The sequence below is a fragment of the Sphaeramia orbicularis genome, chromosome 12 (genome assembly GCF_902148855.1).
Source record: "Sphaeramia orbicularis chromosome 12, fSphaOr1.1, whole genome shotgun sequence".
NCBI classification, from domain to species: Eukaryota; Metazoa; Chordata; class Actinopteri; order Kurtiformes; family Apogonidae; genus Sphaeramia; species Sphaeramia orbicularis.
Genome location: NC_043968.1, coordinates 35,962,948 through 35,980,714, shown reverse-complemented (window position 1 = coordinate 35,980,714; position 17,767 = coordinate 35,962,948). Strand labels below are relative to the sequence as shown.

General features: G+C 38.8%; 1 protein-coding gene across 13 annotated transcripts in view; it reads left to right on the top strand.

Moving 5' to 3' along the window:
• Window positions 1-17,767, top strand: part of celf2 (cugbp, Elav-like family member 2) — a 249,899-nt gene that overhangs the window by 206,355 nt on the left and 25,777 nt on the right. For all 13 annotated transcript variants that reach the window (XM_030148793.1, XM_030148792.1, XM_030148789.1 and 10 more), the window contains 2 exons: window positions 9,598-9,759; window positions 13,102-13,165. In XM_030148793.1, the coding sequence (XP_030004653.1) occupies window positions 9,598-9,759; window positions 13,102-13,165 (226 nt within the window). The remainder of the gene's footprint in view (window positions 1-9,597; window positions 9,760-13,101; window positions 13,166-17,767) is intronic.

Here is a 17,767-nt window from a genome sequence, read left to right as displayed (position 1 = left end):
GTGGACAATGGCAAAATACCTTCATTTCCATTTGAAAACAAGCTGTCTAGCCCCAGGCGGACCTAAATTGCCGCATCCGTTTGTTAATGTTCCTCAGTTTTGCAATTTAAAAGTAATTACTTCGGGTCCGAATGAGGGAATGAGGTCTAGTAAATAGAGTTTGGTTATTGTCTTGGCTCTATTGCACCCTACTGTCTTAGATGGAGCAAGATTGTGTGTGTGTGTGTGTGTAGGTGTAAGTGTGTGTGTGTTTGTATGTGTGTGTTCAGTGGCACGTACGCACCACATGTCACGAGGAAAAAAGGGAGGCAGTCCTGGCGCTCCATTCGTTGATGGCCCTGTCACTGTCATATCCATTCTCATTACGCTGTGACATTCAGGTACACACTGGCACACGCTCATGCAAACACACACACTCGCTGAATGTCAGGCCGTAATGAAAGTGGGTATCAGCGAGACAGGTAATTCACTGTCGAACCTCTAAAGACACAACAGGCGAGCACGAAGCACAGAAGTGGGTCAGCTTCATTGTGTTGTATTGGTGTTGTATTTGTGTTGATTTGTGCTTTACATTATTCACTCTCTTTATAAAGACTCATTTAGCTTTCAGGTCCCCTTGTGCTGCGTTCCACATGACACTAAAGGCACACTTGCACATTATCCTGCTCTTGTTACTTGCACACGCACTACATGAAAGCAATACACAAGCGTTCAAGCACGTTTAGATGATTGCTTAAGTAGAGCATGAGAGAAAACAGAGCCATGTCTGTTTAAATATCAAACAAATATGTGCTGTGTCATGAAAAATGCATTGACCTCATAAAATTTGAATATTAGATAACAATCAAAAGAGGGGACAATGTATATTATTATGAGCAGCTCTTAGAACTTGAAAACTGTGTACTGGTAGAAATATGCTTACAGTACTCCACCACAAAACAAATAAAAACATAGACTGATTAAACCAGTGATGATATGTTTGGAATTTTAAAGGAGTGATATTTAGCTCTTTTTTTTAATGGAATTATGCATTTTAAAACATTTCCATGTGGTCTACATAAACTGTAAATGCTCTGCTTGGGTCTGAATTCTTCATTAATTCAACTCCAAAGTTCCATCTTCAACCCTATTTCTGAGTAATGACACCAGAACGGTCATTTTGAGCGCTGGCCCTTTAAATGCAAATGAGCCACTTCAAACCCCACCCCCTCCAGGTTGTTGGCTGTGCTGCTCTGTCCCATTCGACCAACTGAACATTTTAGGTAATCAGCTCGAAGTTTGGACATATTCTCAGTATGGACTACAACGCTGCTGTTGACAAACAATTATGTCGTACACGGAGAAATGTTTGTTGGAAGTCTTGACCTTATATGTGCAAATGTCGTAACGTAACTAGTTATAGACGTAACAAATTAAGCAGGAATTCAAACAGGTTGTAGAAATCCACTCAATTTTTGCCAAAATGAATATAAAGATAGCTTTGCAGCATCTGGAGGGTTCACATTCAAACTTTATCAGCTATTAGGGTCCAAATACACAAATAAATGAACCAAAGACTGATAAAAGTGGGTTTAGCAAAATATGACCCCTTTAAAGGACCTGTATCACAGAGGATTCGTCATATTTAGGTCTATTTTGTTTTGTTGTAGATGTAACTATTGCATCTTTACTATCCGTCTTTTGAAGTCCATAGTGGAAATAAATGATCCAAAGTCCAAAGACTTTTAACTATTTTTGCAAAACTCTACACATTATTCACAAAATGCTGTGCCACACCACCAAAGCATTAAATATATCTCTAGTTCTAATCTAATGATTATATCAGTTTATACTTCTTCCTACTCCTTTTCGTTCATGTAAATTTTGAGGCTTAAGACATTACAGTTTTAAGTTACCGTTTTGTGTAGTTCTCATTCTCTTGATTATCATTTATTTGCATTTCTGTTTTTAAATTGTCATTTACATGATCAAAATAAAGGCATCAATCAATCAAAAAAAAACAAAAAATCTCTCTTGTTCTTACAAAACTCATCAAACAGTGCGCAACAGTTTGCGGTAAAGTCTCATCATACAAATAATGGGGGAAGGTAATTTTTTTCTCAAATTGTGTGAACACTCCTCAAGTAACAATTGCACGGATGAAGAAAGAATAACATCTTGCAAAAAAAGAGCCAAAATTATGTTTATTCTCTCCTTTTTTCATGGATCTGGTTGCAAGATTTCATCCACATCACATTCAGTTGTATTTATGGTTTGTTATAATAAGATGTATGTTATTAAATTATAAACTGGCTGTAAATCAGTGAGTTTTGCTGAATCTCTTCTATATATTACAAAGTGAGAATAAAGAATGTAGTGTGCAGAATACACTTACTAAATGTATTGGTTGCAAAAAGGAATCTCTTTGGAATAGCATTTGGAAAAAATAAATGTAATATAATAACTGTAAAGTAAGGTAATGCAAAAAGGCTCTAATAAATGTGTTTATGAATGACCTGCTGAGAGCAGTTTACTTTGTCATACTCTTTCATACAAACTCACACATGAAAATGCATAAAAGTGCACTCAGCATCAGAAAGTGGATTGTATAACTGCCTGTTCCTCAGTCAGTATTCATGGATCTTCAGATGACAGATTTAAAAACAAACTTGTCGTGCAGTTAACAGGGCCCCCGCCTTCCAATTAGCACTGAAAGATCACATGGTTTGACATTTAAAGGCTATGTGAGCAGTAAGTGAATGAGATAGTGAAGGGTAGAGAGCATAAACTCAAAAGCCATGAGAGATTGATTTTCAAGGTGAACGAACCGGAGCTTATAAGTTTGCGTGTGTGTGTGTAAGCATTTTTGGAAAGATGGGAAGTGAGGTGTAACGCTCTGTTCATGGTTGTCTCAGAAGCTGTTTTCAGAACGGCCAGCCCGGTGTCTGAGCCGGTTCCCGCACCAGTTACACTGGGAACCGAAGCACTTGCCTGTGAACAGCCTGTGTTCATACCATTATGCGAGCCCATGACGCATCATTGACAGGGGGCGTTGCTTCACCATAAAAAAAAATTTTAAAAAAAGGCCCGACAAAAGTGGATGTGTTCACGGCAGAGAAAATAACAACAGTGCTATGGATGGCATCATCGACTACCTGTGAGCATTTGTACTCTTAATACAGATCATTTAGCTGCACCAAGCCATGCTAGAACATCTCCTGTGGAAGAAGAAGGCAGCAACGCCGATTCCAGTGATGTAACCTCAGCAGGCCAACACCGATCAAGTGACGTCCACTCATGTCGTCATGGTTCACTTAGAAAAACGTTTTATTAAAGTTTTACTTGGTACCTGTCGGGAACCAAATTTCGGTTCCTGAACACTCTGATTTTCAGTGTTAACATGTTGGCCGGTTCGAGATTAAGTGCAGGAACTGGGACCGGCACGGTTCTCTGTCAGTCTGAGTACAGCTAGAGTTGTGATCTGGGAGCAGAGTCCGTTTTACCTGAGTGAACTCCTGGTTGAGATGATCTCAGTTTCTTGACTCTTGTGTGTGTAGATGATGATGATGAGACAGACCGAAATCACACACAGGAACATGTATATTTTCACAGTTTGACACATAGTCTACATGCCATAATTACATGATCATAAATATTAATACTGTATTCATAAATGTGCTCATTTCAGTGCTGTCATTTGTGAGAGTACAGGTTGTCAGACCATCAGCCTCCACAGCCCATCTGTCAATCACTTTTGTCGTGTAATGTCAGGACATCACTGAACAAGTTACGTAATACACTGGCATGTTGTGAAGGAACTGTATGGGTTTTTAGAGAACATTTTGAATTTTAAATGATAAAATGCATATTTCAGGCTTTGATGATCCAATCTTTAGCGTATATGCCGTGAAGTCATGTATCTGAGGGTGGCATTTTGGTGTAAGAGACTTTGCAAGAAAGAAAAATTGCAAGAACGATACAAAAGGAACACTTCAAAAAGCAGTGTTTCCCTGTAGAAACATCTTCTGGTGAGACAGGTTCCTGTGAGACTTTGAATGCTTATTTTTTTAAGATGTGAAAGTTGAGGAAGAGTGTGTACTGCTAAAAGTCTGTCTCCTGAAAATAGAATCAAAAATAAATCGATGCTACCCTAACAAAGCGATGTGTTATTTTAAAAGATATGAAACTGGAGACCATTTAAAAGCAAAACGTTTTACGACTTCAAATTAGTATTCTTACATAAGCTACCGCTAGTTGCCTATTTTTTTTTGTGTGTGTTTTGTTTTAGAAATTTCTGGATTCATAAGGCTGACCCACCTACAGGGGATTTATAAATTATTTTGGCACCCATTTCAGAGGTAAAGCCATTATGGCGCCCCCTGCTGTTTGTGTTCAAAAGTAGCCATTCTAAACAAATCAGATGGTTTTCTAATTTAGTTTTACACAACATGAGGTGTAATTGTGCCCAGCAGCAGGGTTTTTAATAATTCCCATCAGCAACAGATACCTATAAACATTAGCTCGCTTGTCAAATTATTTGAATGAGGCTAAAAAAAAGCCTCCAGTGTGGCAAGAACATGCGAGAGCCAGGAGATAATTGCTCCTCCATGCTTTAGAGCACTGACATTGTGGCTGTAGTTAATTTGAGAAAAGTCTCAGTGCACTCTTATATCTTTGTAAAAAAGAGTAATCATCCAAATGTGGGCTGTTCAGAATCTCAGAAAAAATAGTCCTTTTTTAAGTACTACTCCAATGGGTTTTAAATGGGTTTTTGAACATTGGAGATTTGTATAATAGTTTTTTTTTTCCTCTCTCTTTGTAATCCTTTAACTTACTGAGTGTAAAAAATTTAACTTGGAAAGTCACATAACTTTATGCTGTTTCATCTCACATCTCACTGATTAACACCACAGTCACACAACATTTGATACATGAATGTTCAAGCTGTCACTAATCTATGATGAATTATTAAAAATTCCCCCATGGTAAAATCAATGCTTATTTGTGTCTTTGAGCGAAACCAACAGATGGCACGAGCTCCACTCGCCGATGAAGCACAAAGTTGACCAGCGGCCCCGAAAAGCTCAGTATGGTGGCTTTGAACGCCCTGAATGGTTTTTCAGAGAGAACCAGCAGCGCCGGGCGTAGAGGGCCCTGGGCCTCAGCCCTAGTCCCAGAGCAGGACTCTCATTCGGGGCTGAGTTCCCCCCTGTTCGCTGGGTGTCAGCTGGAGTAATGAGATATTTAGCAGAGAAGGATTGGGAGCTCATGTCTCAAGGGGAATCGACTGCAGCAGCGAGGCCCCAGACTGACACTCTGCCTCCGAATGCAATTCTCCCGTCGTCTCCATGCCTTTATCTGTCGGCGGTCAGAATAAAGAGAGAAAATGACTGGTGGAGAGATGGAGTAAATATGGCCGAGCCCCCGTCAGACGGGAGACATGCTCATTCAGCTGATAAAGTCGAGCCCCAGCCCACAGAGGAGGGGTTGTCTGGACACACACACACACACACACACACACACACACATAGACCAGCTTCCAGGCACACTGTAAAAACATGTCAAAATGTTTGGCTGGTTTTGCTTTCTTGTCTTTCATTTAGGTAGGTAATAGTCACTGTGTCTTAACCTCCTGAGACATAGGAAAGTTAACGTTCTGGCTTTTTTATATTAAATAATTAACTAAATGGGAAACAGCACAATGCAGTTATTACACATGCTTATTACCTCTGCCAAGGAACAATGGAGGTTATGTTTCCATTGGGGTCTGTCTGTCTGTCTGTCTGTCTGTCTGTCTGTCTGTTAGCAAGATAACTCAAAAAATTAGGGACGGATTTGGATGAAATTTTCAGGAAATGTTGATACTGGCATAAGGAACCAAGGTTATAATAGTTTGGGATTTTTCATTATAGTTTAGTTTTATTTAGTTTTGACTTGGGTTCTCTCCGCCAATGGTTACTAAAATGGGGGTGTGTTTACTTGCTCAAGGTCACTGTCTCGCAGTGCTGCCACTTGCTCATGTCTGCCAATACGCACTTCAAAAATTCCTGTTTTTTTGGGTCACCCTGTACTTGTACTTGTACAGGGTGACCATAGTAACCATTGGCGGCTGTGCGAGAATTGTTCGGTAACCGTGTGATCTCAAGATTCAGTAACGTTCCCTTGGCCCCCTAGATCGTCAGATTTGTCCGTTTGTGATTTTTTCTTGTGGGGCTATCTCAAGAGTAAAGTGTACACGACTCGACCAAGAACTCTGGATGAGTTAAAACAGAGAATTCAGGATGAAATTCACAGTATCCCAGCTGAGATGTTGCAGCGGTCAATGAGGAATCTCAATAGCAGATTTCAAGAATGCATTCATACAGGAGGACGCCATCTACAGGAAGTAATTTTTAAAATATGAAAATTCCATCATTGTTTCTTAAATGGCATGGTTTAAGGTCTCAATTACTATGAATAAAATATTTTTCTTCCATCACTCTTGGTTTTATTGGATTGTTAAAAAGTTCCCGTTTTTTTGTGTCACCCTGTAGATTCAAATTTTCAACACTAGTGTGTTATTGGAGGACTTAACAAGACTTTATTTTTATTGTTATGTAGAAAATCAAGGTCAATGAATTTACCGTATTTGGTTCCTTGCCCGTAAGTGGCGAAAATAAATAAGAAATAAATAAGAAAAACACATGTAAGGTGTAAGGAACATGACTTAGAACATTATAACATCACTTTTAGAACATTACAACAACGTAAGTGCTGATCCAGATCCCTGTCCACATCCTCATTCTCCCTTTGAACATCATTCCTTACATTAGTACCATTACTTCATGGTACCTAACAAAGCAGGTACACTCACTGTTCATGCAGAGGTGGACCTTACAGACCTTGTAGACCACATTGGACCTGAGGTTGCTGACTCACTGTCGTCACTGTAACTATTGCCATCGCTGTCTTGTAATGTGTGCAGAAATGACCAAAAATAGTCACTTGCCCAATAAATGGTTAAATCCATGCTTTGCAGCTGTTGGACACAGACTGACTGATTGAGATGGTTTTAAAGACTATACATCATCATTGATGTGTTTTTGTTTTTAGTTGAAACCTAACTCCATTTTCACTCACTTATATTCAAGAACAAGTAGTGCCTTCAGTGAAAATGAATTGGTAATTTGCAGGTTTGTTGCTTTGCTGTTTTATTGTAACTCTGGCAGGAAGAAATGTGAAGGTCTGTGCTTTGACTGTGCTAACACTTTTTAAATATTTTACACTGTACAACTCAAACAATGAACTGATTATTCAAAATAAAAAATAGTTGATTCAGCTGCAACAAAATCGTCTCAGGATTAAAGTCTCCATTGCGCAACTTTCTTCAAACAAGAAGAAGGGTTTGTGCTTTGAACCCAATGCATGCTGGGAGGTATAACCAGTATAAGCTGCATGAACAAAAGAAAAAGAAAATTAGTGAAGTCTAAAACAATGTGTGATGTTACTGAAGTGATGATGAGGTTTAAGAGTTGACATACTGATTCATAGTCTGTCACTTTTTTTTGTACACATTACACTTTTGTACACACTTACGATGCATTCACCCACAGTTACACACATGTGACATATAGCACATCTCTGACTTTGTGCCGAATGAGCTGCAAAGTAGCCAAATCCCTCTCCTCCCCTGCCGACTGTGGATCATGCCTCAAACTAAATGTTTCAATCAAAAGGTTTTTATTCTCTTGTGGCAGATTGCCTTTGTTTCGAACGGATTTGCCTCTAGTTAAGCTTTGATTGCATAGTGTGAGTAATGGTGTGGTGTGATAGATTATGAGTTGCCGTTCCAGCCGTCAGTACACTGTCACACCAGCCTGTTTGTTTTTTTATGTCTGTCTTTTATGTTACACTTGTTTTGCTGGATGTTCAATATGTTATCCACCTTGACAGTTGGTGCCAGGCAGTTCATTCATGTCACATACGCAGACATCGGCTCTCTCAGGAACAGACATTCACACAATTACATGTGATTCTTCTGATTGTTGAAATCTCTAAATCTTCCTCTTGCCCTCTCAACCTTTCTGTTTGGTCATCCCAATCACTCTCTGTCTCTGTGTTGTTCTTTTACATACACACTCTAACACACACTAACTCACTCATATACACGCACAAAGTCTGTCTTCATATGAGATGATGAAATAGTTGGTGAACTCGGGAAATCTGTTTCTGGTGAAACTGTTCTGGACTCAGAGATAACTGAGGCCTTGGGGGGGAAAGAAGAAAGCCCACCGGCTTTAGAGTCAAGTTTCCTGTGCGACTGCATACGTGTGTCCTGTGTCACTGTGTGTGTGAGGGGGAATTTGACAAGGCTGTTCTAATTGAGAATAGAGGGTTTTTCTTGACTATCTCTGTGTAAGTAGAGTTCATTAATACAGATACTATATCTCCACAGGTGTTTGCTCAACAAGCATCAACGAATATTAAAGTGACTTTTTTTTTAACTCTTCTCAGTCTTTTTGCCAAACCTCCAGAACTGCAGACACGTCTCAAAACCAGCTTGTTCATTATAAATAAATGATCAACTCTCAGCTTTGAAGTGTGAAATGTGATTCTTCACATAAATCCGTAATTCATTACAGTATGAGAGCTACATATCACTTTATTGATTACAGTAAAGTTTATATGAAATATTTGTAACATGAGTGAATCACAAACGTTGCAATTTGCTTCAATATCCTTTATTTTTCTATAGTAGTAAATGTATAGTGTAATCATTCATACTTCATGGACAGTATTAGAAAACTTTTAGTCCTCCTTTTCTCCTCAGTTGGTTAAACTGTGGTTGGAAATATATTCCTGAATATATTTCACTATGGTTAGTGTACAAAGCTGTTTTTACTGTGTGTTAGTAGTTCAGAAATGCGCTGCAAATATATATTGCGGTGTTTTGCAGGTGGAGTATGAATGTGAAAAGAGCCCATAGATTTTAGAAAATGTGGTCAGTGAATGGATTTTGTGTGAAAGCAATGAAAAATTATCCACAGCTTGGTCCACAAACCTTTCTGTTTTGCTGAAGAGTTTTGACAATGTGGCATTTCTTCTCACCAGTGCATGTTTCAAAGACATTTCATATGTGCTCATACATATTATTCTACTCTTTGTATTATGTGTGCCTGTACGAATAAGTTCATAAATGCTGAAAACTGCTTTTGTTCTTTTTGTCACATGCTTATTTTTTTTTCTTTCCTTCCTCCTCTCCTTCTCTATCTCACATTCTTCCCCTCACTTCTGTTCTTGTTTTTTTTTTTCCCACCACCCTTCCACATCATCCTCTTCTCACCTTCCTTTTTAACACCTTCACTTCTAAATTTCATCTAACTTTTATCTTCTCTGCCGCTTTTCTGCTTCTTCTTCTGTCTTTTCTCATTTGCATTTTGGTCTTTGGTCATTTACTTTTGCATGTATTTTCTCCTTCTTTTCATTCATTTTCACACCTTTTGAATTTTTTCCTTCCTTTTTTTCTCCTCTTTACCGTTTCCTTTCTCTTATTTCTCCTTCTTCTCTGCTCTCTTTTCCTCATTTCTCCACTCTCTCGTGGTTTCCTACTTTCCTACCCTCTCCACTGCTCACCTGCAGGGCTGCTCGTCTCCAATCGTGGTGAAGTTTGCCGACACGCAGAAGGACAAGGAGCAGCGGCGTCTGCAGCAGCAGCTGGCACAGCAGATGCAGCAGCTCAACAGTGCGACCACCTGGGGGAGCCTGACAGGCCTAGGGGGCCTCACCCCACAGTATCTGGCTGTAAGAACAACTCCTTCTTTCCCCTCTTCCACCATCACCTCCTCCGTTACCCCTTAATGTAGCCCTGTGACCCATGTAGCTCAAACCAAAACCATCCAACCCTGAAAATCCCAAAAGTCACACTGGCCTCTTTCTCTGGTCTCTTATCCTGCTTTTCATATTCTGTAATTTCTTTTTTGGATTGTTGTGCAGTGAGAAAGCTAGGTATCTGAACTGAAGCTGCCACAAACCAATAATGTATGTCCAATATTCCAAAACTGCTTTGCTCTTAAAACGTTTCCTCCATCCTTTTCTCTCCTTCTGTTTATTTAATTTTAAAAGTCAGTGCTCTATGCCAAATAACTCATATTGAATTCTCAATGCAAGCAACGAAGGCAATAATTAATCTGAAAACAAGCTCATCATGAGTATAGAATTATTATTTTGTCATCTCCTCCCAACCCTGTCTTGGAGATATTATGTTTGTATACACATAGGGCTGGGTGATATGGAAAAAAAATCATATCACGATAATCTTTTTCATAACAGACGACATTGATATGTATCACGATATAAATCAAATCACTATTTTTGTCAAGCTTAAGTTTTCCGTCACTCATAAGTTAGTTGTGAAGACATCAGAAGGTTGTTTTTTATTTAAATATAATTTATTTTCTGTCAGAGTTTGAACATGACAGATGTGCTGAAGAACATTATACAAGTGTTTCAGAGAAATAAAACAGGTACATATATTTAAAACTAAACTAAAAGTCTGACCAGTAGGCAGAAGCTTTCAAGTTTTAAAAGAGAACACAAACAAAACAGACCATCTTCACAAAACAATGCCGGGGGCATATACGTGGGGGTGCGTTCCGTAACTGCCATAACTGGCATTAAAGCAAAAATGAAAATTAATGTGCTTTAACCGTCCGACTCCCGACTTCTATGCCACACCTTCCTTCAGTAACCCGGTCGCCTGAGTTCTCGGTCAGATTTTCTCCTGAGGGAACACTCATTACCTCCCGCTGCAGCCCAAACATTAGCGTGTGTGCTGCGGCTGCTCTTACACCTGTGCTGTGGGTGTCAACCTAACTTGCCGTGGCTCTAGCGTGATTGGTTTAGTGTGGCGCTACTTAATTATGATTGGTTGTTCTTATGTCTGTCAAAACATGGACGAATGAATTCTATCAAAATTGTATCGAGCGTGTCACATATTTCTATCAAGGAAAAGTTATAGCGCAATATATTTAATTACCGTTTTATTGCCCAGCCCTAGATACACATTAAGAGGTAAATAATGCAATGGGATTGTGTAATTATGTAGAGAGTAAAATGTTTTCATGATCATATATAAGTACTTGCCCACTTATGCTCCAGACTCCAAGCATGTAGTAGCTGAAACATGTTTCAGTACAAAACTTAGATCTTAAATTCAGTTATTGAATCACTGAGCGTTATCTCTGATCTCATAAAACAAGAATGTAGAATATATTTATCTTGAAGAGTCAATATGTAAGATTTACATGCATTTGTGTCTTCTGTCAACATTAGCGGCCTCCATTTCTAAGTTTCCATTTCGTTTTGTTGTTGCTATAGAGGAGCAGAAGAGAAGCATGGAGGAAATTATGAGACAGTTGGAGGATTTTCATTGAAAAAACAACTGTAGTCATCTGTATAGAAGTCAACTTGTCAAACAGTTTGACTAATCACAGGACAGGGGTGACTACATTCATCACTCACTGAAATTAGACCTTATACTTGATAGATGCACATTATCCATAGTGAGTCAGGTACAATACAACAAACGTACAAACCATAATTTATCCATCATACCAATGTTCCTAACACAGAACATACTAATCTTATTTAATATTTTTTTTATTATTATTATTATTATTTTTAAAGGTAATATTCATGGGAGTTTGTGTCTCTATACTGCAACGCTCAGTACCATTAGCTTACAAATATACAGGATGTCCTTTTAAGTCTCCATACATAGGAGACATAATACATTCCATACATATATGGTTCTAACATGTATTTCTTTATATTTCTTCTTTATAGTTCTTCAGCAGTGGAGGACACGCATTGAAATGTGTTCCCGACAAAATGACAGTCATATAGAGCATATTATATAAATAAAAATGGTTTATGTCAAGAAACGTTTATTTTTCTTATGTATGGAGACTTATGGGACACCCTGTAGTTAAGTAACATCAGCCAGTCACCGCGAAGTTCACATGCACACATCCAAGCATAAGCAAGTCTTACATATTCAACCTTTAAAGAACTCAAAGCACTTGGGAAGGTTATTTTACTATTTTTCTTATATGCTCAGACTTGTGCTACATATGTTCAAACACTAATTACAAGTGAGGCCTGATTTTAGAGCTATTTTTAATTTTTTCAGCAGTTATAGTAGGTTTCTAGGACCTTTTGTAGTGCCGAACAAAAAAAATGACTTGACCTGGGACAGCTTGAAACCCTTGGGGGTGAATTGATCCCCAATTTAGAGCCTTTGCTGCACAACATCTGAGACCCACACCAAGTCATTTGTTTGATTTCAAAGAAATCAAGGGGCTCAGAAACCCCATTGTCTGCCTGCAGTTTTCTACACTTTTAACACCTCCCTGTTCATCTTCATTCCCATGACTTCTTCACAAGGATTTGAAATTTGTCATAAGCACATTACTCTTCAGCTTTTAGATCATTATCCCCTAAAACGTATGTCTCTGAAATGTGGGAATTGGTGCTCAGATTATATGATTCTGAGTGCCATTTGGACCAGTCTTTTCACCAAGTGAAAACAGTGCTCAGATAATCATCATATTGATTTATTTGGTTGCAAAAAAATAAAAAATCATTTAACATGTTTTATGAATTGGGCTTTTTGGGATTTTGCTGCTTTTTCAATGCTCTTTCTCACTCATTTTAAAAGATTAAGCTCTTTTGTTGGGGGGAAAAAAATCAGCCACACAATAGAAACAAGATGTTAATTTGCTGTTAATTCGAGTCTTTGAAGGATGAGTTTTTGACAGCATCAGTATTCCACTTTTGTTTTGGAATCTAATTAGTCGGCTAGATTAGAGCTTTCATGCTCAACTTGTCTGGGAGAATCATGGTGGAATACAAACAGTGTTTGCTTAGAGGAGAGATCAAACTATATTAGCAGCTCATTTACTCATCGAGCACTGATGCAAAAACCACATTGCTAAATCACTCATTACGAGTTTAGCTTCTCTGTCTAGCCTTGTATAGACATGTATTAAGCTTTCAGTATCCACCCAACTCATTTTGTTTCTCCTTCTTCTTTTTTCTCTGCCTTGTATGTCTTTCTCCTCTTGCTTCTTTTCTTGCTATCAGTTGCTTCAGCAGGCAACCTCCTCCGGTAACCTAGGAGCCTTCAGCGGGATCCAGCAGATGGCCGGTGAGTCAAAAGCAGTCGATAAACTCCCTTGAAACTGCGATCTACCACAGCAATGGACTCTGTGTTGCACCCCTTTGTTATTTTTTTTCACAGACTTCTAAAAGAGGACCAAAGAGCATAACAGATGAACTTGCGTGGTGGAGTAAAGAGAGATCTTTGCCCTGAAGATTTATTAACTGTTGCTAAGATTTGTCTTGATCTTTTAATGAGGCCAGACAAGAGTTGTGCCCTGGGCGTGTAACAGTAGCACTGAGGCTTTGTCAGGGATGGATGAATCACAGAAAAGAAAGGGACCGGAGAAAATGGTTAAAATTGGCTCCTTTGGTGAATAGCTTGCACTGCAGGCTGGCGCCATCTACTGCCCTCTTTCTGTGGAGGGTCTCTGATCTGTCATCAGCGCTTCCTTCCACACAGTTCATCTTTTCAAGAGTCGGCAAGCTGAAGCCAAATCTATACCTCTTCGTACCAATGTTAATGCTGCGAGAAATGGATTTAAAACTACTTTAAAGAGGAGAAGAAAGGAAGTGATCTAATAAACTTAGAGTAAATGTGACCGGTGGAAGTTCTTAAAGTGTAAATGAATATGAAAAAGGCCACACGGAAAAAGGAAATAAAGTGGTAAGGGACAGTGCAAGTCTCTTAAGTGAAGCTGATGCAATAAAAAATGCATATTGTATTAACCTAGTTCTGTATTAATCTGAGCCTTGAGCGTGCCACGAAGCTTCCTATTAAATGTTCAACAAGATAAAATCTCTGTGTTTAAGAAATATAATTTTTAGGGCCTTAAATGTAAGTTATTTAAGACTTGCAGAGACCCGTGGATACTTGCTCTCATCATCTCTGACTTCTTCTTCTTCTTCTTCTCTTTCCATTAAACCTCCTCCTCTTTCTCACCACTCTGTTCTCTCCTTCCGGTTTATTTTAAGCCTCTTTTTGCAGATACTCCTACACCTCCCACCCCCTTTAGTCACACACAGTTTCTTCATCTCACCTTGCTTCTCTTCCCTCCAGTTTTCGCACTCTGTCTGTTGTCTGTTCTTCTATCCCTCTATAGAAGTGTTAGCTTCTACTCGTATGGTGTTTAGTGAGATGAAGCAGGGGGGAGCAGAATATATCCACAATTATACGCTCAAGTAATGCAAGCATTTAGGGAGCCATAAGGAATAATACCTGTCCATTGTTATGCACATAGCAGGTAGTAAGTTTTAATGTGTCACCGGTTACTGGAATTGAAGTTGCTCAAATAACAACTGTGAAAGCGGTCACTAGTAGAATGATAAAATGCAGAATTTAACTGTACAACAGCTGCTGACAGCATCAGCAAGGACAGAATCGCCTGTAATTGAGTTTTCATGTTAAATTAATAGCTGGCAGTCAAGGCTGATGACTTCTTTGCTTCAAGAAAGGGTCCAGTGTTAGAGGGACGACAAATGAGGGAGGGACTTGACTCAATCAGGAGGAAAATGTCTTATCACATCCCAAAGTCTTGCTTCTGTCCATCCAGACTACAGTGAAGTTTCTAAACTCAAACATGATCAAATGTGTTATTAACAGCACTGCAAAAATCAAAATCTTACCAAGTCTATTTTTCTCATTCCTAGTCAAAATATCTCATCACACTTAAAATAAGACATAATCACCTAAAGAGTAACTTTTCAGTGAGATATAAGAACTTATTTTTAGACAATAGATCTTGAAAATCTCATTTCAAGAAATCTTTCCAAGATAAATTTCACTTGTTCCACTGGCAGATTTTTTTGATTGAATTAAGCAAAAAAAAAAAAAAAAAAATCTTGAATTAAGCAAAAAAAAAAAAAAAAAATCTTGAATTAAGCAAAAAAGTCTTGAAGTAAGCAAAAAAAATCTTGAATTAATCAAAAAAAAAATCTGCCAATGGAACAAGTGAAAATGATCTTGGTAAAATTTCTTGAAATAAGATTCCATTGACAGATTTTTTTTTGCTTGAATTAAGCAAAAAAAAAATCTTGAATTAAGCAAAAAAAATTCTCGAATTAAGCAAAAAAAATCTTGAATTAAGCAAAAAAAAAAAAAAATCTGCCAATGGAACAAGTGAAAATGATCTTGGTAAGATTTCTTGAAATAAGATTCCATTGCCAGATTTTTTTGCTTGAATTAAGCAAAAAAAAAAAAAAAAAATCTTGAATTAAGCAAAAAAAAATCTTGATTTAAGTAAAAAAAATTCTCGAATTAAGCAAAAAAAAATCTTGAACGAAGCAAAAAAAAAAATCTGCCAATGGAACAAGTGAAAATGATCTTGGTAAGATTTCTTGAAATAAGATTTTCAAGATCTATTGTCTAAAAATAAGCTCTTATATCTCACTGAAAAGTTACTCTTTAGGTGATTATGTCTTATTTTAAGTGTGCTGACATATTTTGACCAGAAATGAGAAAAACACACTTGGTAAGATTCCGATTTTTGCAGTGAGTCGCTGGTTTAGGGATCTTAAAAAGCCTGATGGAGTGTGGACATAGCAATAGTAGTGTGTTTTAAGACAACTTCATTAGTGTGGATGTATTCTGTGAACATTAGGGCTTAAACAATGACTAGAATATGACGTGAAGATCTGAAAGTGTCGAGAAAGTTCAGCAAGAGCACGCCCCGTCTTGTATTCTCCAGCTTTCTGTCATGTTCTTTTGAGTTACAATGCAATTTCTCTGTGGCTGATTTACATTTTTGCCCACTCCGCTTGAGCTCAAACACACATTTTCCTCACAAAAACACTCGCATGGATAAATAGGCTCTGGGATTTGGAACCAAGGGTGAGTAACGGTGTCTGAATCTGGAGATCTGTTGGTCCTCCATCTGCGCGGGAGAGAGAGCGCGAGTGAGCATTAGTGATTGGCAGGAGATGTGAGACAGCTGAATGACATCTGGTCCCAGTCTTTAACACGAGGAGCTGCAGAGCTGAGAGGCTTCAATTACACCAATGAGCATTCAATTAGACGCAGCCAACGCCAGCCTGGTGCAGCCCAGATCTGCCATACAGGCTGCATGGAACACACACACACACACACACATGCATCCTTGAACACATATGTACTCACAGTCGCTCACACACTCACGTACCATCTGCACAGCCCGGATACTCCGACTCTGATGTGGGAAGTAGATTGTATTTGTCTCATACTGTCTTCCTTTCTTTGCCTCCTTCTCTCTCTATGGCTTCATCTCTGCTTTTTTTTCTCCTCTAAACCAGTTATTTTTATCTCCTGCCTGCTCCTTTTCTCCTTATAACTGTCTTGAAAATTTACGTTCAGTAACGGAGATAGCCTTTGACAAATGCAAGTAAGAATTGGTGTAGAGCTGCTTTAAGAAAGAGAAAAAAAAAAGGTTGCAAAGAGAGTGAGAGAGCCGCTGTAGAAATGTCTGTCATTGGTAGAAGAAGGGAAACAAAAAAAAAGGGGGAAAATGACAGGGAGAAAAAGGAGGTCTATATGAGGAGGAAAAAACAGTGAGAAGAGAAAACCGGACTGCAAGAAGAGAGGGAAAGTAAGAGATGTGTATATGGAAGAAAATAGCAGAAAAGGATGTGACAGAAAAGAAGGGATGGAGGAAGGAGGAAGAGGAAAGTATGGGCTGGTAATTAAAAAAGAGGACATATGTAAGAGATGTAGAAAGGAAAGGAAAATGACAAAAGGAAAGAAATGAGATAGAAATTTCAAATGGAAAGAAGTAACAGGAAAATTAAAGAAAAATATGAAATAAAATGGAGAAGAAAAGACTAATAGGAAATATGGGAATCATAAGTGGAAAGTTTTAAAGGGTTAAGAAATAAAGAAAAGGAGGAGAAAAGAAAGACCTAGAGGGGAAGGGAGAAAAGACGAGTACTGACTGGGTGAAAATGAGTCAAAACCAGCAGAAGCTTATTATTGAGAATACAACTGAATTTAAGAATATAAAAGAGAGAGAAGGTTTGAAAGAAAAAAAACAGAATGAAAGAATAGAAAAAGACATTTGTTAAAGGACAGGAAAGGCATGAGGGAAGAAAATACAATCAGAATGATGGTAACGGAGAATATGCAACAAATTGAAGGAAAAATGACGAGACAACAGCACATTTCATGTAAATCCTGTCCAGTGCATCTTCTGTTAACATTAGACACAAGAGGAAGTGTCTGTAGACAGAGCTGGTCTGTCAGCCCCTGCTCAGGCTGGGAAAGGCTCTGCTCCAACCAGGAAGGAAGTTCACACACTTAGAGGAGAACAGACAGACATGGAGGAGGGCTCCTCTGAACAGACTGAGCCAGCAGCACACTGGAGGACTGGAGGATCCTCCACTCCTCCTCTCCATTTCTTTCCTCCTTTCCTCTCCTCTCCTCTCCTCCTCTCCATTTCTTTCCTCCTCTCCCCTCCCCTCTTCCCCTCCATTTCTTTCCTCCTTTCCTTTCCTCTCCTCCCCTCCTCTCCATTTCTTTCCTCCCCTCCCCTCCTGCTCTCCTTTTCTTTCCTCCTTTCCTTTCCTTTCCCCTCCTCCCTTCCCCTCACCTCCTCTCTATTTCTTCCCCCCCTCCCCTCCTCCTCTCATTTCTTTCCTCCTCTCTTCTCCCCTCCCCCTCTCCATTTTTTTCCTCCCCTCCTCT